Below are 25,972 nucleotides of genomic sequence, written 5' to 3'. Positions count from 1 at the left end.
TCGTTATGGAATGCTGGACACAAGTTAAAAACCTTCCAAAACACAAGACCTCTACCACATTAGTTAGAAAAGCAGTTTGTGAATGGGAAGTTAAAATGGAAATTTTTCCAGTAAAAGGCATCAGCATGACACACATGTATCAATTTAACAAAAGCTCTAAGTTTAGACAGGAATTGAATAAAGAAAATACTGTACTCTCAACTTTTCTCTTTGTAAGCAAAACAGGTGGGCAGCCTTCTGTTTTGTGTTCTGTGACAGGCAGAGGACTTCTGCCACCTGCATTCTTAGATACTTTCTAAGTATGCAGTGGAATACAATTTTCCACTGTAAGCAGTGTTAAGCACAGAGTAAAAAAAGCAATGTTATGTCTAGCACTGACTGAAAATTGCTCATGTAGAAAGTCTTCCCACCAAAGATTTTTTAAATTGGGAAATGTAAATTCCAACACACAAAAAAAGTGTTGTCTTCCTGTGGCATATTTCTAAGTGAAAAGTTTTCTTTCACATTAGTATTTCAAACTGAAATGCCATTTTCAGTTTCAGTTCTTCAGCTGTAGAGAATTGAACTGAAACACATCGAAGTCATGATTTTTTGAAATTATTGAATTGACATTTTAACATAAAAACATGTCCTGCAAAAAACCAACAAAAAATGAAATGGTATTTTAAGTCCTCCTGACAATGTTATTACTTTATTTCTAAATATCATATTAATAACAAAAGAATTCCCTTTCATACAATATTTATAGGGCAAGCCAAATTCTTTTTTCACACTTTTAGATTTTCATCCCGATTTCTCATGGGGGAATCTGTCTTCCAAATACCTCATTACACACACGGTTTTCCTGTGTTTCTTTAACTTGCTCTAGAGAGTGCTGCTTCTTATTCTGTATCTGTTTTCCTTCTCTCATTTTAAAGCAAGAGTACCTGCATTTTCATAGTCTCTAAAGGTGTTATGCAAAAGGGTAAAACTTCTTTTCCATTTTATACAAATAAAGAAGCTGAAGCAGATTTTAGTGATGTGATTCATCTATATTCATCCTGCATTTCAAAATTTTAATGGTAGAATCAGAAATGTAGCCTTCAGCCACAAACCCTTTCTACCAGATAAGGTAATCCTTCATATGCTCTTTATAGACTCTCCAATTTTGATTTTGTGTATTCTTACATTGTATAGAATAGATACTAACTTTAGTGATCTCATCATCCTAATTTTTACAAGTATTTCTACAGGATTTCATTCTTCATATTGCTATCTACTGCAAACTTTCAGTAGCAGTCAGTGGGTTGACTGCAGGTAGCTCTTCCAGAGACTTTAAACCTCCCAAGAACTCAGTTCTATTATGCTTAAATGACTTTGAAAAACAGCTCATAGACATCTCCAACTATGTGCTTATTTCAAAAAGCACAGAACAAAGTTACACCTCCTAAACTTTTCAGCTCAGTGAGAAACCAAGAGCAGATGTAAAAAACAGGGTGAAGGAAGGAGCCAGGCAAAGCACAGCTGTGAACAGAATGGCAGCAGGGCCCTGTATACAGAGTCGTGAGACCATATCAGCATCCAATGGGAAGGAATTCCTTTCTGTCAAGCAAATTGTTGCTCTTAGAGAAGAACAGAAACTCATGTGAAAAGGCTCATCCCAGCAAAAATGACAAAGTCAATGTTGTTTTAGTTCACATTACCCCATGACAGCAAATAAGTAGAGGAGAAGTCAGCTCAAGTCTGGTGCAATACAGTATAAGGACCTGTGCAGCACTTCTAGCCTTAATGTACTTGGCAAAAAAAGTGACTGGTTGGTCCTCAGCTAATTTGAAAAACTTAAGAAACTTTGCCACTACAACACCCAGTAACAGGAGCAGTACTGGAATTAGGATAAATTAAAACTGCATCACAGAGTGTGTTAGGTGCATCAGTCCATATTCATGCACCATGAATATGGACTTTCTCAAACCTGCTTCTTGGTGTTTCTATTGGCAAGGCACCTCTGAAGGCCAAGAGCCAGCCCCTGGAAACATCAGGCACTAAGATTTCATATTGGTCAGATCAATCCAACAGCAGCACAAGGCAATTTGAGTGTACAACATTCTGGTTGCAGGGATGGTGTGAGCTGGCTTGTTATTCCATCAGGTGCCTTGGATCTTTGACAGTTCAGTGCTTCCTCTCTCTAAAAGTTTTCATAAATCACTAAAGCTGAGTTGAAAATAGTTTTTTCCGTGCTGAATTTTTTTCTCAGTGAGATAGGAAAATTTTCAAAGTTCTGTCAGGACAAGAAGAAAATGTTTAGAAGTTGGTTTATTTTGGTGTGTGTTTCTAAATGAACAAGAGACACAGAAAGCCTAAAGAGCACGCTGATTACTAAAATATTTCATTGGAGGGCAAAAAAAGGACACTCCTCAGCCCCCAACAGGTTTGGACAATGATTCACCTTTTCATTGCCTGCAAAACTGCCACTGTAAACACTAAGCCTAGGGAATATAGTGGAGTTTCCTTCCACCATCCCTCTTCTTTGCAAATGGCCAAATACTAATTGGAGGATGGATGTGAGTCTGGTCAGTCATGCTCCCAAGAAACTTTAGATTTAATTCTGAAGTCAGTCTCTCTGACTATATTATTGTTAGAAAGTGGAACAAGTGCAGAAAGTGAGACAAAAATCAATTCCAAGCTGAAGGACAAGGAGTCTGGGATTGGGGCAGTGACAGGAGGATAATAAATTCAATAAAGTGTGAAACAAACAAGGATAACAAGGGAGGGCTCTGCCCCTACTGCTCAGCTGCTCTAAGCCACTGAGAAATACAGCCATCTCAGTAGCCCCAGTAAAACTTCATGCAGCTGCTTTCCAATGAGGAGCAGCTCACTGATCAGTCTTCCCCCCTTCACCTGTCTAATGCAGTTCATGAAACAGCCCCCAAACCTTGGACTTTTATCTCCTCTAACACTAACAAGAGCTGTGATTGCACAAGCAATCAACTGACAAAGGAAGAAGTCATAGGGGGACATAGGGGCTTACTAGTGGGAAAACACGAGACTACAGACTGAGAAGGACTCACCTCAAATTCCACTTCTTTTGGAGCTGCAGCACCTCACTGGAAAGTGGCACAAAACAGAGGAAGAGGAGACTGAACACATAGATTCCAAACCCCAGGTCCAAATTATGAGGGTGCTGGCTCCCCTCACACCCACAAATTGACTAAAAATTCACTGAAACCTCCATGGGTTGCTGAGAGATGTGGTTTCAACCAATCTGATTTAAAGACAGCAGTGTTTCCCCACACCAATTTTCTACTAATTTTAACACTCAGTTCAATAAACAAACAGAAAGATGGTCCCTGCCTTTTTCTTTGTTGTAACAGAAGACGAACAAAAACCTTAGTTCTCCCTTCCAGAGTCATTGCTTTCTGTATGTTTGACTGCATCCAACTGGAGCAGGTTAGGTTCCTCCAAAACATGTATTACACAGTCTCCACTGCATATCCAAGCCCCTCATCTCTTTGTTATGAAAAATAACCTCTTCTGTGCTTGTAAGTAGGAAATGTAATGAGCTCAAGGTTTATGTTTAATGTCAGGTGTCTGAAACTCTTTGATAAAATAGAAGTCACTGCTGCAAGGACAGAGAATATTTAAAACACAACTTCTGTCTTCTCCACAATCTCCCCAAAATTGCTCTGCAAGAAGAACAGTGTGGTTTACAGTGACATCATTACTTGCTCATTCTTCTTAATGACTGTAATTACACCATGTTATGTCTAAAACAACTTGTACAGAAACAATGACAGCAACTGCCAGAACAGAAGCAAGCAGACAGGATGAAAAGAGCAGGAAAATGAGTCAACGGCCATAACTGAAAATGCAAGATAAAAAAAATCAGGTATGAAAAGACCAGTTCTCTGAGGTAAACTGCTGGGACAGGTGCTCAAGGTAGTCTGCTATTGCTTTAGAGGAAGGACTGACATCACCACTCTGCATTAGTGGTTGCAACTTCACTAAATGGGTTCCAGTTCATTTAGGCTGGGAAACTGGATGTTAGAGCAGCTCAATCTTCTGCTACATATCACGTTCCCCTGAGGGAAATCTAGACTGAGAGAACCCTGAAGAAGACTGAGAGATAGCAGAACAAACAGGCTGAAATGTTTGAGCAGGGGTCAGCCAGAGTACAGGAATCTGACTATTTAGGTTATTTACCGTATTCTGACTTGCTACTGAAGTGGCTGTGAAGAATACTGACTTGTTAGGTAGAAATAATTTATAGTTTTTAATAGCCCTTAAAACTGGAATGAGAGCAACATTCTAACAACAAGAATTACACCATTCTATATCCATACATAGAGTCCATGGAGCATGATTGAAATGGCACCACCTGAGTATTACATGCCATACCATCAGTCATGAAACTGTAGAATGGAAGTAAATTAAACACACACAACTGTATCCAAAGCTTGAATAGAAAAGTCTTTTTATCCAGGACTAGAAGTAATGGCTTACAAAATATTTTTCTTCATCTATTTCTCCTGTTACAGGGTGATTCAGTTCTGTAGTTAAAATGAAAATTGAGTTTGTCCCTGTGCCTACAAGTCCTTCATTTGGGGAAATAATAAAAAAAACTTCTTGATATCCTACTTTCACATCTATCAATCTCAGTCTTTAAAAAAATGAACTTCCATGTCATTATATGAGATACTTTTGGGAAAAACATGAAGACCTCCATAAAAACAACTGCTATTTGGGCCATTTGCTTGTGACACTTAAACATTAATCCCAAGTATTCCAACTGAAGTGTTGTAAGCATTGAAACTTGTAGATTTAAATTCTGTTAAATCTCTTCAATAGTTTTTAAGTTATAAAGTGCTGCAACTGCTCAGGGAGCAAGAAAACTGCTGGCATTGCATGTAGAGAACCTACTCATATTAACTGAGTTTGAATCTAAAAAAACCTATTTCAGGTAATTGTACTTATTAGTACATAGAGCCTTACTGAAGTTATTCTTCTATTTCACTGTTGAGAACCATCACATAACTGTAAAATAAGCCATCTTTTTCTCCCATGCTCAGTATAACTTACAGACTCCAACCACTTTGCAACATTATACTGCTCTTGACAGGGATACAATTAATTTTCTTCATAGTAGCTGGTATGGGGCTACATTTTGGATGTGCATTGGAAAAAAGTGTTGTTAACATATGGATGTTTCAGTTACTCCTGAGCACTGCTCACACTGAGTCAAGCCCTTTTCTGCTTTTCTCACTACTCCAGCATTGAGGAGGAAGAGGGTGCCCAAGAAGTTGGATAGAGACAGAGGAACAGCAAACTCCAACTGACCAAAGGCATATCCCACACCATATGGTGTCACACTCAGCACATAAATCTAGAGGAAGAAGGAACCTGACTATAAAAATGATCACATAACTGAAAAATATGCAAATAAAAAACTTGCAATGATGTTCGAACAACAGAGGTATGTGAGAAAGAGGTAGTGGGATTAACACTCCCATGTACTCCAAAACTGGTTATTTGGATATAGCTGCCTTTGGTCACTGAGAATCTTATGATTTGCATTAATCTCTAGCTTAAAGAGCACTGTGTTGAAACAATATACTAGTAAGCTAGAAACTCTATGCTATTTCTAACTCTTATGCAAATTTTAATTTCTGGTATGTATTTTTGAGTTAGCATCTAGAAAATGCAATTTTCTTTTTGAAACTTGACTCAGAGACAACACAAGAAAAACAAACCGAAGCACAAAACTTGCCAAACTTTATTTGTAGCCAGCTTCTTGTTCCTTATGTATCTGAATTAGATTCTTCCTCCTTTTTAATTCCATTTCATCTCTCTGCCCCTTCTAAAGAAGATTGAAATAGTTCTAAGATATGCAGTCTTTTCAGAAAGTCAAATTTCAGAGGAAAATAAAGGTTTCCTCATATATCTGCTTATTTTAATTTTGGTTTAGGTCATTCTGGCCTTCCATGAAGTTCCAGTTTCAGTTAAGATTCACTTTCTACCTCATCTGAAAAGAAGTATGGTTTACAACACAGACTTCTTTCACAGTTGGAGGAAAAAAATGAATGTCTTCAAACAGCAGCAGCTACCAGATCAGAGAATTGTAGAATAATGAGTTGGAAGTGACCACTGGCAGTCTCCAGTCCAACCCAACTTCTTCTCAAAGTGATATCAATGTGAGATCAAACCACATTGCTCATGACTTTATCACATTAGACACTGAAAATCTCCAAGGAAGGAAATGGTAAAACCTCTCTGGCAACCTATTCCAATGATGGAGAGCTCTCATGGTGAAAAACTTTTCCCTTGTAACCTGTCTGAAGCTCTCTTGTTTCAATTCAAGTCCGTTGTTTCTCACCCTGTTGTCATGGAGCACTGTGAAGAGGCTGCCCTTCTTGACACCCTCTGCACAGACTCTGTCAGCCTGCCATTAGGTCTCCCTGGAGCCAACAAAGAAAGGAATATTTTTTCTTTCCCAGGCTGCACAAGAGCTGTACCCCTGGTCTCTCTTTACATTGCAAATGCTATGGCTTCCTGACCATACCACTTGCCCTTTGTCAAACTTGCTGCAATTTATGGATGTCTTATTTTTACTGGGGACCCAAAACTGGATGCAGTATTCCAGATACCAAGATACCAAGAATCTTTCCTCTGGAGAAAATAAAAAGGGATTTTTTTCCCCTGAAGGTCTCCACTTGTTTCCCTCCTTTGTGCACACCTGCATGTACTCACTTCACGCATACAGATCTGGACCTAAGTATCTCTCCCCTGATTTTGTATGATAAAATGATACTTTGCTTTTCCTGGATTATCTAATGTAAGTGAAAGTCAGATCAGTATAAAAATGCACATTTTTATGCTTTGTTACACAAATATGCATCCAAACCAGTTAATACACACACACAGAGTCATTACTTTTGTGACCAAATCCTTAAAATGTTACTGTGTGCTTAGGCACAAGTACAAGAGATATGTTATCACTTGTATGTTTAATGTGAGCCTCTAGTTTTTTGGTTTCCTTTGTTGTTGTTAGTTTTTGTTTTCTTAAATTTGCTTCTTCCAAGTTAAAGGACAATACTGGCTTAAGACAGGAAGTGTAAGAATCTGGCAAAGACATGAAAGAACAGCAGGTGAAGGGAATGTGCACCCAGCATTGCCACATTGCAGCTTTACAGTTCAGATGAACATTGGCGCATGTGTGGAAACCTATATTTTGCTCACTGGGGAATTCTAAAATCCAAAAAAGAGAAGCAACTTCAGGGAAGTAACTCCAGGGAATGCAGTCTTGAACAACAACTCACTTGGATTAAAGCAGCAAACTTCCACCTCAGTTCAAAACAAACTGCCTAAAAACCCTCTCAGTGCTTATTCTAGACTACCATAGCATGGCAACAACTATGAGGAAATAAAATGACCCAGCAGAAATATATACATGTGTCCATTCCACACACAAAACAGAGTGCAAATTTTCATTCATTTTGGATGGCTTGGGAAAGGCACTGTCTACCTTGTAATTCATAATTACTGTGGCCATCCCACCCTTGGCCTGGTACAGTCCCCAGAGCTTTATGCACATGTGTCATATATTCTTTTCTGTCTTATTTGGCATGTGTTTAAAGTACTTCCAGTCTGTTGGATTACAAGGGCTGTAGATGTTCATGTAACTTATAGGAAACTGTAACCAAAATGTTAAGAATTTTATAAGACTCCTCATAATGGTGCAATTAATTTCTAATCAAGTCAAAAGATAGTCCTGAGACATTAAATGTTGCTGCTTATGCACTTACAGGAGTCCTTTTGCCTTTTACAGCCCTTGCAGGCTCAGCCCCAGGTGGCCTCTGGCTTTCCAAGTCTTGTCTTTGTGTGCAGAGTTTCCATACAGAGAGGTTGTGGAATCTCCATAGTTAAAGACTTTCAAAGCCCCTCTGGACATGGTCCTGGGCAAACAGGCTTCAGTGGCCCTGCTTGAGCAGAGGTTGGACAAGATGACCTCCAGGGGCCCCTGCCAACCTCAATCAGCCACTCTGGGTCCACTTTGGAACACATGTGCCTCTAGAACAGGGAGGTAGGTAGCAGATCTTCTACTTTAGATGTTATAACTTCTATAAATCAGTAGTGATACATGAGTTCTTGCCCCAGGGGATAATCAGGTGAGCATTTCCACACCTTATGGGGAGATTTTGCAAATGCTGTCAGCCAATTTACAATGAAATTCTGACTGCTCAAATTAAGAGCCATAAGTTATTAACATGATAAATTCTAATGCTGATTCCCGCAAGCCATTATTGTTAATGTTTCTGAAATTTAAAGCATTTACAAAAGTAAAAGGCCGTTGCTGCCTACTGCACTTCTTAAATATTGTGTTAGTGCAAACTTGACAGGCTATGCCAAAAATATAACTCAAAAATCAGTGAAAATCTCCTACATGCACACAGATCAACACAAGCAAATTCTTAATTTTTTAAATATCAATTTAAAAACTGCATTTCAGTTTTTAAATTATTAAAAAAACCCAATTTAAATGAGTAATAAGGGCACCATAATAAATTCTTTCTAGCTTGGTAAATCATACCATAATTTGTGCACACACTAAATGCTGACCAAATTCATTAAATGCAATAATCACAAATTGCCTGGGGTTTCTATTCACTATTAACAGGCTTTAAATAAATGCCTATGAGATTTAGGAACAAAAGTTGTTTTTAAAACTCCCCTCCAAGGTTTTAATAAACTTAATGAGAAGGGGAAACTTGAAAAACCTCTAGAAACCCGAGTATTTTTCACTTTGATTGCTGAAACACTGAAAACATCCACAGTTCTGCTATTGCAAATGCTTTTTAGACATAAATAACTAGTCCTCTTTATTTCCAATGAGTATAGTATTCACACTATATTTATTATTTACCTCTGTAGCCCACATCCCTCATCACAGACATTCAACATTCACATTCACAATTTTCTGCTGTGTTGATGCCAATTCTCCTGCCCTTAACCTGCTGGCAGCTCTGTATCCCCTCTCACACAGGAGGTCAGGATGAAATGAGAGCTGTAACCCAACATCACTCCATAAAACAACCTAACTCCTTCACTGGACCACACAGAGCTTTTCCTTAGGGACTAAAACCCACTGATCCATGCAAATGTTCAGTGCAGCCCACCTAAAATAATGAGAATGGGTATTTATCTCATTCTACATACTACTACAGAATATAGGGAATTAAAAGACACATGTATTGGGGTTGAAGAAGAAAACAGTCTTTTAGAATTACAGATTTTATTACTTTAAAATCTATATTGACTAAGCTAGGTATGTGCACACAATCAGGGAAGAAACAAGCATTTATGTAATCTGGTTCTTTTGTCTACGTTTTTTTTTAAATGATCACATTGACATAGCAGAACTTTTTAGTATGAAAATCAAGCATGACCAGCTTTTCACTTCCTTTAGAAGAAACTAATGTAAAATTCAGGCTATAAGAAAAGGACTCCTATTTTAAAGACATGGTTGGTGAGCAGTAAAGCAGAAATGCAAGCTTTGATTCATTGATGTATTCACATTTTCCCAACAAATACCTATTTGATAAGGCCATTTCCTCACTCAGACATCGTACAAAAAATTTCCCCTATGAGTCACTCATTCATATTAGAATCAATCATTTTACCTGTAATAAACACGCAATGTTTGGATTTCATCTTCTAGTTTTTTGCACTGTTGAAGGGCAGCTTCCTTCTCTTGTTGAAGAGCTATCAATTCTGCCTGTGAAATGATAAACAACCAATAACCAATTTATTCAGAATACCCATACTTTTTTGAAAACATTGCAATCATTTCAACCATTACAATTGCACACAGGATAATAGAGTTATACTGTTATGTAACATAGTGTTGTGGTTTTACCCCAGCCAGGAATTAAGTACCATGCAGCTGCTTCCTCCCAGTGATGGGCATAGTGAGGAGAATCAGGAAAGAAAAGAAAATCAAACTTGTTGATTGAGATAAGAACAGCTAAATAATTGAAACAAAGCAAAAAATAATAATAGTGATACTAATACGAGTAATTGTAATAAAAAGGAGAGGAACAGAGGGAGACAAATCCCAAGACAGACAAGTGATGCACAATACAACTGTTCACCACCTCTGACTAATGCCAAGCCTGTCCCTGAGGTGTGACACACCCTTTCCTGGTAACTGCCCCCATTTTATATACTGGGTGTGATGTTCTATCACATAGAATGTCCCTTTAGCCACTTGGTCAGTTGTCCTGACCATGCTCCCTCCCAGCTTTTTTTGTATCTCCTCGCTGTCAGTGCAGGAAACAATGAAAGTTCTTGACTTGGGCCAAGCACCACTTAGCAACATCTAAAACATCAGTCATCAACACCATTTGCATACTGAATCTAAAAACAGAGCACTATACCAGCTACCAGGAAGAAAACGAGCACTAACTCAGCCTGTTTAATTCTTATGAAATATTCTTCCTTTTTCTAGCATTGAATTTGCTTCTAGTTGTTCGTTTTTTTTTTTTGTTTTTTTTTTTTTTTTTTTTTTTTTTTTGTTTTTTTTTTCCTAGCAGAATTATGTTTTAAATGGCTTCCCCCATGTATACAGACAGTTTTTTCAATACCTAAGGTTAGAACTCCTCAGTTCAGTCAGGTGCTAACCAGCAAACATATTTCATATGATATATGTGCTGCTGTACTGCAAAATGGTTGACCAACACATAGAAAGTGAATCAAGGCCCTTGGCTATGAATTACTGACACAGACTCTGGTCTGCACATTGTCCCTGGCTGCTAAGGACAGCTCCCATGGTGGCAGCCCCTGGCTGCTGGTAGCAGCAGAAGAGCTGCCAGATACCCGGACCCTGAGCAGTGGCAGGAAATAAACCAGCAGGGACTGCAGAGACAGCACACACTGGGATCTGGGTGCATTCTCACCCAGGATCTGGTTTATAGAAGGGTGAGGGAATCCCTGAGCAATCAGTCATCTCCCATCTGTGAACCCCACCGGACACTCCCCCTCTTGTCCTTGGTTTTCACTGAAGGGAGTGTGACTCATACTATAATGGAAATTGCAGCATGTGGCTTGTAAGTCAGGAAGGTAGCCAGCCCCAACAGGCCTTACAGTTAAAGAGGAGGCAGGGAGAAATAAGTATTCATGCATAGTTAATATAGGTCTATAGCTTAATCACCATTAATTTTAAAAGTCCAGTTTCAATAGCACTGCAGGACTGCCTTGAGGGCCCAGGTACCACTAAATTATTTTTAAATCAGTAGATGATTTATTGTTGCAACAACAAATAAGATCAGGCTTCCACAGCAATTCCTTGACACATGAGCCCGAGCATTGGGCTGTTTTCCAATGTTTTTAATTCATGGTGTAAGTTATTAATTGCACAAATTGTAGGGCCCTTAACCAAGAGGCACATGTGTGAGAAATGCCAACTGTGGATTCTGCCAACTTTTCAGGACAGTGTTGCGGAAAAGTTTCCTGGTAAATTAAAGACCTGTTATATGAGCTACAAACCCATGAAGGGAAATGCACACAGTTCAGCCTCTTAAGTCTGCCAAACTCACTGTATAATCATGAACAACTCTGCCTGTATGCCTCAAAATCTCCCTCCTAAAACAGGGCTCCCACTTGCTTCTGTTTCCTGTTTGTCTCTTAAGACTGCAAGTCTTCAAGGCAGGTGTTTTACTGTTTACTGTCAACTCCCAGTCATCTACGGGCAATTCATTCAGCTGGTTGATTAATCATGTCCTGGATACTTGGCTGATTCCTGGCAAATTTTATTGAACTCTGCATTGCACAAATGCAGCTACACAAGCAGTCTCTGAACCGTGCTGCTCGGTGGGTCATGTTGCACCCAGGGTTTTGCACTGCCCAGGTACAGGACCCACTGCTGTAATTGCTCCTGTGAGAGACATCCATAAAATTTTAACAGGAAGTTCTCTGGTGAATAAAAACTTTCTTACTATATGGGGGGGCGTTCCTTCAGCTTTAAAAGCAGAAAGCGTTAATGTTTAACATCTGAGTGACAGTGGTTTTGAGCTTCTGATACTGAAAACAATGCACTGGATGCTGGCAAGCCCTAACTTCTGTCAGCAAGAGGTTAAAATCCTCTGCAGGTGAGCCTCTTGCCTGGTGTAGCTTGCTGCCTTGCAAGCAGAACTCACAGAACACAAGATGTTAGCCAAACCAAGCTATTTTCTGTAATTATACTGTTCTGTAGGTGAAACAACATTCTTAAAAATTGGAAAACACGCTTGAATCAAAGTAGGTGGTTTGTTGTAGAGGCCAGTAATTAACATCCATGCCAATTTTCAGTGTACTGTGAAGTGTGATTGAAATGGTAGACTGGAAGGAAATGTTTGCAGCTGACACACCTACTCAGAGAGATTAACGGCTAGTCTCTTTGGAGAACTATCATAAAACATACACCTAATGTTCCACTTGCCTTTCAGGACAAGAGTCAGAGGCACCAGAGTCTTAAGACTATTATTTATGTCAGTTTTTCAGCAGAAAAACCTGCACTGATTTGACTGGGTTTGCATCTGGGTTTGTACCAATAAAAATAAGAGCAGACTCAGGTTCTCTGGATTTTAAAAAACCCAACAAACCCAAGAGCTACAAAAAGTGAAGAAAAATAGACATTTGTTAGCCTCTTCAGTAACTTTTAGTGGAGTTGATACTAGGAAGCTTCATGAGACCAATAAAAATCCAAGCACAAGTGTCTGTGCACAGCATGCAGCCATGTGACAAAATGACCCATTGTTCAAAGGCCTGAAGGGTGGTAAACACAAACAAATCAGTCAAATATCCTCCCAAGGCAGAGATTTAACAGTGCCCATCACAAAGTTAAATTGCTAACTAAAATAATGGCATCTGCTCTACTCTAAAGAATTTGGAAGACTCCTAAATATATATTGAAATCCATCCATAGTGCACATGGCAAAAATCCTGCATGAGCTCACCTCTAGTAATAACAATAGCTGCTTGAGAATTTTTAAACAAAATATTGTTCCTCTGGAAAATGTCAAGTTGTGGAAATCAGAACTTTTCACAGAAATTGATTTGTTTTGATTAAATTGTTTTGGAAGATAGGGTAAAGAAGAAGCAAGAAGAATTACACTCAGGTTCCTCTGGTGGTGGTTTCCCCTAAGAAAGTCACTTTAGAAGTGAGCTTGATCACCTTCAGGCATAGGAGTCACTCTCAGCAAAGTTCCTGTTTAACCCTGAAAGGGTATTCTGATCACTTAGATACTGTGAAAAAAAAAATATTTCTGAAGATCTGTTTTGTCCAGAAGTTCCTACACTTTCATATTTGGTTTAATGTAGATAGATCCTTTCCCATTCTCTATCCCCTTATCCACCTCCCTGAAAAGCAGAATTCTTGTTTCTTTACTTCCCCATTTTGCATTTTAGCAGTTATTTGGTGAAAATTTAAATTTTCCTATTAAATATAAAACCTAATTGCTACCTATCAAACTTAAAATAGTTGACTCCACTAGAATAAGAAAATCACAGTACTGATCTTTTTGCTATTGCTTTTGCTTCAAAGCATCTAAAGGAACAATGTTATGTGTTTTCTGACCACAAATTTGGAGAAAAAAAAGACTTAAGCAAAGGAAAACAGAGGGAAAAACTAGTTTCATCTTTTCCTAATTCCTCTAGGACAAACATGAGCACCCTCAACTCTAAATTGAAAGAGGTAAGAACACACAGCATCCTATGCTGTCAGGTTCTCTTCGGAACCTCACCTTTGTGTGACAGATGGCTTTTGTATGACTTTTCAGTATCCAAGAGAAGGGGAAAAAATCGAATTAACTAGACTAAGAAAGTTTTATAGCTTTATTTTAATTGATTTATTTTTTCATACATTTGTAGACAGCACATATATATTCCTATAACATATATATTTACACTAGGCATTTATTTTACCTTTCTGAGATAGGCTAAACAAACAATCTTTTCTGTTACCTCTCACTAAGCAGGGTCTTCATAACTGTGATCAATTTAAACACATCTCTCCTTAGTACTCTGTACTTATGCCACTGGAAACCTCTTACCTGACACATTCTTGCATTCTTTTTGCTTACAGTCACCCTGCAGCCTGTTCTCCTTCACACTTATTACCCAGTTGACAGTGGAAACTCTTATTCATCTTGAAAAGATAATACCTTTACACTTGGCACCGAAATTCCACCCCACTGCTTTTGTTTTTCCAGTACTTGAGGTCATCCCAATCTTTCTGCAAGACAGCTTGAACTGACTTTGTATTAATAATATCCCCACATCTTATTAAATCAACTCCCAGCTCTGTATCATTGTGCAATTTTGCTGGTACACTGCTGCTCTTCATGCCAAAGGTTCTCAATGACAGCATTAAAGAAAACTGGTTCAGCACCAACTGGTAAGAAATTGGAGAGAAATTCCACTAGTGAAATCCTTGGACCTTAACATTTCTTCCTTCAAAGCTGTTTGCTGCTGCCTTTCTGCTAACTAGTTCCTTATTGCCTTTGACTAATCCCTCATCTCCTTCATGGGTACATGACATTTTGCAGACAGACGTGAGCTAAACGTGCCCATTCTTCCAAACAAGAGACACTGGGTGAACCAAGTTAACAACAAGCAGCATTTCCCACATTAAGCTTGTGCCTGCTTGTAAAATAACAATATACACATTCCCCACTGTAATTAATAATTTTCCATATGGCACAACCAATAAGCTTATGTGTCAGGTTATATTAAAAATGTTCCTTGTCTAAATAACCAGTTATCATACAAAATAAGCATTTCTTGCATGATCATTCTTGTGTGAAAACTGTACTTCAATTCACTCTTGATGGATCCATGCTTTAAAAACATTTTCCTTCTAAATTTACTCTGAAGCCTCACAATAAAGACTAACTTGTCTACAGATGTCAGAATTAGACTTTTTGCCTTTCTAAATATAGATGCTGTCTCTTCTAATTCCCTGTCATATTACACTGCATATGGCCTCATAAGATTTATTAAAGAACTTTACTATCATTCCTGGAATTTCAGGTACCAGATCTTTCAGAACTGGGGATGGAAACCATCCATTAAACTCAATGCAAGTGCAATAATCCACTGAACAGCTACCACGTACTACATTTTCATATATTCATTTTCTTAACCCTTTTCCTCACAGCTGGCGTCTTCATTGCCCAATGCTGAGAAACAAAAATCCAAACCACATGCTTTCAGACCTAATTCAGAATTACCCCTGAACTCCATGCCATTCTCAGACCAGTGGCATATTTCCTCTTTCCTTGTTCTCATTTCAGTTGTTACACTATTGTTTGTTCCAATTTCATTTCCAAGGGCAAATTTAGCTTAACCTCAGGCAGTTTTTGTTTGTCTCTCGATCTTCTGTTTTCTAAGACCTAACTTCCTTGCTCAATAAGTACCCTTCTTGTGGAAAACTTATTTGTACTTTATTTGTATGGAAATTATAACTGACAATTACAGTAGGCACCAGTGCAATTTCCTTTGGCTTGGCTGAGATACATGTTAATGCAAGAGTATTCCTTCACCCAGAAATAGCCACTGCCAACATCTTGCTTTCTACTGACACAGGATATTCCTGTGGATTAGAAGGAGGTTGGGTGAGAAATCTGAAGAGTCTCCAAGTTAATTTCTACAATTTATGGTCTCAGTCATTTACACTTGGTTGAACTGCAAAGGGGAAAAGAGGAAAAATGGCAGTAAGATTTCTTTCTGCCCTATCTGGAGTCTGAAATGGAATCTAGCCTCAAACAGACAACAGAGAATTGCTCCCATTTCGTGTGAAGAAGAAGTGTGTTTCTGCTGATATAACCAGGCTAGCTGGATAGGAAGAGCTCAGGTGTCTTCTCAGGGCAGCAGGAGATTATGAAGGCAAATAAAGGTTTCTTTCACTCTGAATTAGAATGAACACGCAAAAAAAACCCCAACTCTGAAAAAAAAAAAATTAAACAACTGAGGAAATATTTTAATCTTATACTATTTTTAATGCTTTTACTTTTTACACATCATGTCAGTAAGAGAAATACATACTGCCTGATAGATGCAGCCTGATACACACATGCCAGGTCATGTTGTGACACACATGAGATCCAACTTCGAACCGTTCTGTTATTTTTACGTTAGCAGCTGCTACTTAGTGCAGATTACAACAGCTCATCTTATTTTCTGTATCAGAGTGTCAACATATCAAACTGTTTCACCAACAACAGAAGTAGGTGATGCTTTGATCTAGAAAAGAATATAAGCACTTGTCTCATTAATTAGGGGATCAGAGGTTTTCAGGGTCAAGAAAAAGACTCCAGCTAACATGAGAGGACTGAAAATGGCTTGCACTTCAATAACACAATCAGCAATCTCCTTTTTTTAAAAAAAAATCACAATGTTGAAGTGTCAAATTGTTTCATTACAATGGGAAAGGGGACACGTTGACCTAGAAAATTAGATAAAATGTTTCAACTTGCATTTAAGTATCAGCTGGCCTCAATGATTTTATAAAACTAGAACTTTCTGTAGTAGGTGTTAAAAAATATTGACACATCATGAAATACATAATTATCAATAATAAGTCCAAATTTAAAATGTAAAAGTTAAATGTTTTATTTTTGAAGTTTGAAATTCAGGTTTCAATATTCACTAAATAAAACTTCTGTGAGATAAGCTGGGCTGGAAATGTTTGGAATAGTAACTGAAATTATTAGAAATTCATGCAAAGCTGTTTTTCCAGACATAATTTTCTAACAGAAATAGTTTTTCTAACTATTTTCTTAACTTAGAGTAAATGGAGCCATTTTGCTACTGATTCCTGATGGGTCTGCACTGTGGAGGATCAGTACAGCTAATAAAAATACAATGAAGAACCAGCTGGGGGTTATTTGTGTGTATGAATTTCAGGGTAAGGGTGGCAATTGTGGGAACTCTAACAGCCTCACCAACCCTCTGCCACGACCACACCCGGGTTGACATACCCTTTGGGCACAAAGGAAAGGTATCTCAACAGCAAACATGACCTTTATGAGTTTGCAGCAGGATGAAACAATTAATCATAATATTTTACTCTACAATCTACTACTGTTGGTACAAATAAATATCTGTAATTAGACTTTTTTTTTTTTTTTTTTTTAAATAAAAAGTATTATCTCACTGCATCGTGAAGATACACTGGTTTAGATGGAAGTATTTCTGAGGAATGTCAGACAGGATTTCTGATGGAAGAACTCCTCCTCAGCCATGTGATTAGGTTATTTGTTTTGAATGCAGAAACCTAATGCTGAGTCCCAGCTGCTTGCATTAACCCACTCTGGGCAGCCTGGTAGACTCCTCCAAGTGGGAATGCTTCCCTGCTCCAAAGTCATGTGAATAGCCCATGTTTCTGGTGACTATCATTGCCTGTCTTCTTTCTCTGTGACTGATGAAAGTATTTTTTTATTAAATGGCTAGGTATGTGAAAAGCAGATTCAAACAGGGATATATCATGGGAAAGGTGAGGAACTCCAGAATTCAGCTATCAAACTTGGATCAGAAAGCTGAAATAAGGGCCCTGTATAATTTTCATTAACCTCACAAATAATATATTTATGTTTTCTCTTATTGGAATTAAAAAATTTAACCCTGTAATCTTCTTTTTTAGTCCAAAATGGAATTTTCATTTTCAAGAACTGTTGTGCTTCACGTCTATCTTATGTCACCTTCCTCAATTCAGCCTTTATGCTATAATTAATTTAATATTTTTAAGGAGTTTTTCAGAAGGCTTGTAAAAGATGTCACTATCTGACATTCAGACTCTTGTCTCCATCACAACAAATTCCCCAGTGAGAATACATTATCATACCAGACAAACATTGCTTGCATTGTTCATTTCTAAGAGATCCTGTTGTGATTGGGATAACAGCAACAGGCCACAACAAACACTACACAGATTGTGCAATTAGAAAAAAAAAATAAAAAATCACCAAATAGCTTTCTACTGCTCTGAGAAACATAAATGAAAGAATACAATTGCAATTTTGCTGAGACTAGGTATATATCTGGTTAATTTTATTACAATAAAAGCAAACAATATCCTTAAGCCTGAGATGCGGTGCCTTATTTTTGTGGTGGCCACACGACATTGGGAAGAAGCTCACTGTACCAGCAGTAATTAATAATCAGTTTTCTCTTTTACAAGTACATATTACAGGCAGATTTGCCCAGGGAACTGAGCCCATCCCTGCAGGTGATCAGGGTCTGGCTGGATGGAGCCCTGAACAACAGAAAGATGTCTCTGCTCATAGCAGATGGATTGGAATTAGATGACCTTTAAGTCCCTTCCAATCTATGGTTCTGTAATTCATCAATTATCACATTATGTAAGTAAGTATCTATATTAAATACTCATGATAAGTTTCAGGGAGAATTAAGAATTTGCTCATCTAACCTTAGATATGATGAGACAAACTTTCTTCATGATTTCCCATATTATTCTATTTGCCATATATTTGCTACACTTCTTCCAAGCAATATACTGATACACTAAAAATTGCAGGAAAAATTATCTATTCAGAGGACAATCCAAGGCATGTGATAAGAGTGTGAGACTAACACTTGGAACCACTTTATTTTAAAGAATGATTTAGGGTGTGAGGATGATTAATTTGGAATTCTGCCCTTGTGAGGTTGACACAAAACTGCAATTGACTTCCCAGAGTGAAGATTTCATTTATGGTTTCCATTCATTTGCATACATAAGCAAAAACCCTAGAGATACCATCATACATGCCTACTGTACATACAGATAGCTACCTAATGATACTGCAAATCTTGTTTTAGGTAAGATATAACCATAGTGAATGACAAAAAGACCCCCGAAAACTTCTGAGGATGACAGCTCCAAAATACAAACTCCTAGCTGGACTGGGCTTTGCACATAAGTCACGCCATGAGCAGAGACACTGACCTTTTAATAGGAGGGATTTTATTAAGAACACAAGCTGGGGGTGCTTTAAGGAGCAAATAGATATACATTTACTCCATATACAGGTAGGTAGATACTTGACTCACTACTAAATCACAATGTACACTGTGAAAAGAACACAAAAAGAAAAACAATCAAGAAGACTGTGTTTTAATAGAGAAAGAAAACCCATTAAAACAGCAATTTCTGCACAATAGCCATGGCTTTACAATCCATACAAAATAGCACATGAAAGTTAATTTCTTCTCAGATTAAATACTTTTTACAGCAATGGACTTGTGGAAAGGAAATACTACTTCATGTTCTGTAATTCAGGTTTGGCCTTGGTGATATCACATACTTTTTTTACTCATGTAAAAATCAATTTGGAAAATACAAATTCCAATTAAAAATGGAAAAACATCAGCAACACACAGAAATTTGTCTTATTTGAAAGTAAAATAAAAGATATTGTTTTGGGCAGGGTGTAACCATGTACCTCTTCATGGTTCCATAGGTAACTGAACTGGAAAACAGTATACCCCTTTAAGACATATCAGATTACCAAATGTAAGCTTAAAACAAAGGATAAAAACCATCTCTGATTTACTTTAATAATAGGCATGTTTTCCTCAATCCTGAGAGTTCTGACTTCATACTATGAGGATGATTGCACTATACATGAAACTTTACTGGCAATCTTCTTAGGGGAAATCAAGAAGGAAACAACCATGTAAGCTGGAGCAGTCTGAAGAAACCTTCCAGGTGGTGTCTGGGTCCTACTGGCAGGTTACTCTGGGAAAGCTGCAAATGTCAGCACCCATGATAAACCCACTGTCCACAAAAATTACTTTGGCCACCTATGATTTCAAGTCAGTATCTGCCACAAACAGCAAATTGTCAGCACAGGATCCAAAAGGTAATGTCATGTTGTCTCAGAAGCTTTGTGGTAACAAAGACTCTATTCAATAAAAACAACTTTAACCTCAGCCCCAAAAGTGTCTTATCCAGTTTGGGGCGGAACTGAACTGGCAGAATAACAGAAGAAAGTTCGTATTACAGCCAGACATATTTTATCTGTGCAGCAGCCAGAAACTGTGTGCTCTCAGGGCTCTCCACCTGGCACATTTCTGAGGCTCCACTAACAGAGCCCAAACTAACCACAGCATCCAATTCTCTATTGCTGAAAACTGAAGATGAGAAACTATGTTCCGACCTTGACATCTAGCACACAGTGTGGTTCCAAAGCATCATCTGGGAGAGCAGGTTAAAACCATGCCAGGGAATTCTCTGAAAGAACACACGGATGGCATGCCATTGTGCAAGTCCATGCCCTGATCCTATTTTTGTTACTAGTCTAGGTACAGATAACCGGTCAATTAATAAGGGCTTAATAAACTTAATTAAGTTTGATAAATCTGAATTTCTCTCATTCCCAACAGGTTGGTTAGGCACCCAGCTGGTAAACAAGTGTCACCCACATCTCCATTTCAATGATGCAGGAGTGACTCTGCAGGAGTGCAGGCAAATCCTTCTAACCTTTCTTCATCACTCAACCTCTACTGCAGACTCCTCCTTATAGTGAAGTCCTTGGCTTTGACCAGCCATTGAAGATGTCATTTCATTGCTGTTTGAAGTTAGTGCTTTTGTCACCTCTGATTTCAGTGTGACACCAGTTCAACAGAAACAGTCCAACTGAGACACCCTGTAATATTTCACGAAGCTCTTTCCATAAGAAAATATGTTGTTGAAATAATTCATGCTTTGCAAGAGGGGAAAAAACAGCATGCAAGGCAGTAACTTGCAGGGAAAAGGAGTTAACAATTTATGCTTCAAAGGTTATTACAGATGCTAAGTGATAATACTCCTAAATAAAACCTTTCATGCGAAGAGAGTATGACTGTTACCTCCTGACAGACAGTATTACTGCAGAAGGCAGCAGTGTCTAATCACATTATCAGAATTTAACTAAAAATCTTTCATAAAAGTCATAAGTCTGTAGAGGACTATAAATATTGGCCCAATTACATCATATTACTCTTCCAGGATTTGGAAGGAAAGGCAGGCAAGAGATTGAGTTAATGTTCTTTACCTCACCTTGCGGTCTTCAACTTATGGAAAATTAATGACTAGCAGATTTACATACTGAAATTTATCTGATATTTTTGAACAAAAGAAACACAGAACCAACGTGCTGAGTTCAAAAGTAATTGTTACATCTAAGAAAATACAAAGAAACAATTATTGAATAAAAGTATCTGTTATCAGGAAATTTAGGAATGAGAAAGAATCCATGAGTATACATTATCAAACAATATAGCAAGACAATTTGAGTAAGTAAGTAGAACTCAGAGTAAGGGCTTTAAAACAAGAAAAGCAAATAGAGGTGTTTGTGAGAACATACATTTAAGTCTTTATAGGAAACATTTGTCTGATTGAAATAGTACAGGAGAAAATTCAATAGAGGGCACTTTCCTATCAAATCAGCAGGCAATGGATCCATCCATGGATTATTATGGATGCTATTCTGTTGGAGGAGATCTGTTGGTATAGATGAGTTACTTTCACCCAGGATTCAAAAGTATGATCTGATACTAAAGATTTCTGCTCCTTCCTGTTAAAAATCTATTTACTAAATTTTTAATGAGGTGATCATATTACCTTCTACTGCATATCTATTCAGTTAGATTCTAGTAGATCTTTGCATTGGGCAAAACCATTCCTTCCAGTTCCCATGTATGTTTTGGTGCTTAGTTGCCTAAATTTCTGTTGCAACTCAGACTTGACTACATTTCAACTGGGAATATAGTAATATTGTAATCTTTGGAGTAAGGGAGGTGAATGAGAAAAGGCATGTTACCCATGATCATTTTTTAAAAAGTTGTTGACTTCTGAAATAAAATAACACAATCCACTGAAAAAAAAAACATTTTTCTCAACTATCAAATCTTCCAGGAATTTTCCACAGTATAATATAATACAAAAGGTTTATTTCATTCTTCTTATTTGTGCAACACTAAAGAAATAATTTGGATTAACAAAGATTGTTGTATACAAAAAAATGTTCCTGATAATTCCCGAGAGTAAACACTTACGTGTTACTATCTTAAAATTTTAGCCAATGCTTTTGTTTTTTATTCATTCAAAGTATATATTCCAGTTTTTCACTGCACCTATTAGACATTTCTCAACTTGAACACCTGTTGAACTAAACTTGTCTTGCCAGAATATTTTTAATTATGCAATCTGTATTCTGTCAATGGCAAGCACTTGAGTAGAATTTATTTTATACCTTTCAACATATTGAGCAGACAATTAAGAACTCAGAGTACAGAAATATTTGCCAACTGAAATGTTAGTAAGGCAAGTTTAATCAAGTGATCTTGACTAACTTTTACCAAAGAATCACAATTTTCATCATCAGTTTATCACTTCAAAATACCACTTTAAATGCTATTTCTTAGAAAATTTTATTGACTCAAGTCTTTCACACAATCTGTAAGACATGCCTGACTTGCATAATACTATAATACTTCATCCATAGATCCACTAATGCTTGAATACTTTCTTTTCATGGGTAGCACTATGAATGCCAAATTTGTCTCCAGCTTTTAAGAAAATTTGGTTTTGCAGGGAAAATCCTGACCCATTGAAGCCAACAGAAGTTCACTGTTGACTTCAATGGGATTAACATTTCCCTGTATTTGTACACATGCGTTCTCTACTTAGTGATGAGTATTCCAATTACATGTGTGCTGTACTCAAGGATGTCTAATTAAGAGAAACATCTTTGAATTAGTGTTTGATGACTGATACTATAAATGTAGATATTTAGACAACCATTGTGCAGAACCCTCTCCAGTTCTGCAGCAATAAAATGGTGAGATATTTCTGTAGTGCAGGGTGCCACCTGGCATTTACTTTTAAACTAACCAACATATATGGGTCTCATCAGAGGAAAGAAAAAAACACACTGTACAACAAATTTTGCAAAGCATCTGAAGAACAGTAAAAAAAATCTGAAATAACCACCACTTTCAGAATGATGAGACATTTTTGGGGAAGGGATGCACAGCTATTAAACTCATCCACAAACAGGGAAGCCCATTACTTTCTTTTGGAAACTGCTGAACTGGGAGCCCTATTGCACAAGCATACTGTAGTCAATTATCTCCGTTGTATGAGACTCCACAAAATGCTTTTGATCCATTTTATCTTGCAACTTAGCAAAGAAATGTTGCAATAAGAAACAGCACCAGAGATCTGAAAAAACCTAAGCTCTGGATTACCATATTGTGTTGTCCTGCCATTCAGTGTGTCAGACAAAGGCAGTGGTGTTCAAAGTAGAAAAAGAGAAAAGACACTGGTCACAGAAAGTGCTGAGAACAAAGTAAATAATATTCCTCCACATCCCTACTCTTTCATAGATCTGTTGTTAAAAGAGTTGCAGCAATTAGGCTTTTGTTAATTACCAGCTGTTGAAACAGATGTGTTGACTGTCCTTATTAGCCAACAGCTGGGACAGGAGAACAATTGATGTTCTCTAAAATCAACAGCCAGCTGCTTTGCAGTAATTATCTCCTATGGATAATACAGGTGATAAAAGCAGCAAAAAGGTTATGAGTTTCAATAACCAAGGTACTGTTATTGAATATTACTGGAATATACGGTTAATTTTAGAAAATGAGTGGAACTGTAAGTTGCTATGCCTGCTTCCTATCTGCATTGTGTTAAGATCATGCAATATGCAAATACTAGGGGAAATAAAACCAGAAAAATACAACCTGTAAAAAACACAATTTTTCTAATTTTTTAAGCCTCTTACATATTTTTAACATCTCGCTGATTAAGAAATGCTTTCTCTTTCAGGTGACTAGATGTCAGTCATCATTCACTCAGTTTCCCATATGCTTCTCTTTGCATTCAATTTTACCATAAATGACTTTGGAATGTGCAGATGGCTACTCCTACCTGTTGGGAAATATTACTATATAATATGTAATAAAGAAATGATTAAAGAGGGGGGCCATCCCTCAAGAGAGTTAGATTCTAGTCTCAGGCATGTAATCAAATCCTAAGGAAATTCACTTCACTTCTTGGAATTAAGTTTCCCTAGCACTAAAGTGGGGAACTGTGTTTATCTTGATCAATCACTTTATGATTGATGACTTTAACATACTATTTAAATACAAAGTAATGCTTGCATAATACAATACTGTAAGAGTAAAAAATCCCGTGTGCTTTTCTCGTAGTGCTATACGTCAAAGGTTATAAAATGAATAGTTCTTTAAGAAGCCCAGGCCTCGGAGCCACAGGGTAAGTCCCAATATCTAAATGGATATAATATCTAAATGGAATATACTAACATAGGTAGTCAGATAGTTTGTATTTACTTTTGTTCCTGCTTTGATTTATATTTTCTCATCTTGATACCCTATTAAACGCATTCAAAGAAAAGCAAAGCAGAGATTTTAAACCATTTCTATTAGCTGCTCAGTTCATCTCAAGCCAACAAAAGATATGTCTACAAGAACCTACAACCATGTCTATTCACTAATTAGTCTGTACTTAAAGACACTGCCTCACTGAAAGCAGGGATTAAGGCTGGTTGAATACTCTGCCTTTCATAGACCTCCCTTATGTCTCTGTTGGGTCATCATAAGCAGCTTGTTCTCTGAGCTTTAAGTAAGGAAGCTTGAAAATCAGTTCTGGGCTCATCAGTAGGCACTGGGGCAATTAACAGGAACTACCAACATTTTAAGGGACACATGAAAAAATAGCCAGATTTTTCAGTAAAAGGGATGAGTAAAAAACATAACACACTCTCCTGGTAGCTGTATTTTAAGAAACATGCACTGCAATCCAAGAAACAACATGCACTCTTATTTTGAGGTAAAGCAAAGCAATGTACTTCTCTGTTCCTACTTCAGATTCAAAAGAAAAGAACACGTCATTATAGCCAGAAAATCGACATGGCTCCTTCAACACACATACTTCTATCTATTATCAGGAATCCACAGCACACTATGAAATAAACAGAAAAAATTGACTGATTTTCAGGTTCTACTTTAGGAAGAATGATTAAAATAATGAGAAAATGAAAGGAGAAGAAATTATTTTAAGCAATGGCTTTATTCCTTATTTCTCTAGCTGCTTTTCTCTACTTTTGCAGTGCTTTGAAACCGTTGCACTGGGTTTTCCCCTAGAAGGCAAAATTTGGCTTTTTGCCTTTTGTTTGTCATTCATGAATGAGTTGGCAGGGGGGTACTGGGGACAGAGGAAAGTTTTGGTCTCACTCAGCTCACTCTGGTCTACCAATGCAGTTTTAGACTGTGCCAATGAGGATAATTTCAGCAATGACAGAGCTCCTCTGCCTTAGGGAGAGGTCTGAAGAAAGGTTTCTATGCAATGTGGACAGATAATTCAGGACAGAATTGGGAAATTCTTCAGAGTTGGTGTTCTGCATGGATTTCCATGGCAGAAACTACCACAAAGCAAGCAGGAAGTTGAAGCCTATGAAAGTGGTGGTGAACACTGTTTCATTCACCTCACCCAAGACATCCTGTAGGAAATTCTCAGAGTGCACGTACTCAGCAAGGGCCTTGCTGCCAAAATCCTCCAGCTGAGATGGCCAGTTCAGGCCTCTGAACTGGTCCCAGTTGGAAGTATATCTCTGCAGGATTAACCACCAGCCCCTAGTCAGAGCAGAAAAGCACCTGAGGGCGTGTACTGTGTGGCCACTGGCATGCTGACAGGGAGCTGAAAGCACCTGGACTTTGGTCCCGTGTCCTGCAACAGGCACAGCCTGGTAACACACAGTTTTGACTCACCATCTAATTACAGCAACACTTCCAGCTGAAAAACAAACCTAAGAAGATCTGAATTAACACATGAATTGAACACATTCTGTCTGCTGAGCCATTGTGAACCTCCCCTGCACCAGGGCCACAGCAAATCTGTCCCAGTGAACTTAATCCAATATATTTCAATTTCTTGGTATCTACCTTGCTAACAAAACCC

At 37.8% G+C, this 25,972-nt stretch overlaps 1 protein-coding gene across 1 annotated transcript in view; it reads right to left on the bottom strand.

Annotated features, from left to right (window-relative positions):
• The window catches only part of MIPOL1 (mirror-image polydactyly 1), a 178,926-nt gene that overhangs the window by 37,018 nt on the left and 115,936 nt on the right, over window positions 1-25,972 (bottom strand). Inside the window, 1 exon segment of the mRNA XM_079307676.1 lies at window positions 9,654-9,748. Within this exon segment, the coding sequence (XP_079163802.1) occupies window positions 9,654-9,748 (95 nt within the window).

The sequence above is a fragment of the Erithacus rubecula genome, assembly GCF_903797595.1.
Source record: "Erithacus rubecula genome assembly, chromosome: 6".
Lineage (NCBI taxonomy): Eukaryota > Metazoa > Chordata > Aves > Passeriformes > Muscicapidae > Erithacus > Erithacus rubecula.
The sequence above is the reverse complement of the archived record's forward strand: the minus strand, read 5'-3'. Positions and strand labels throughout refer to the sequence as shown.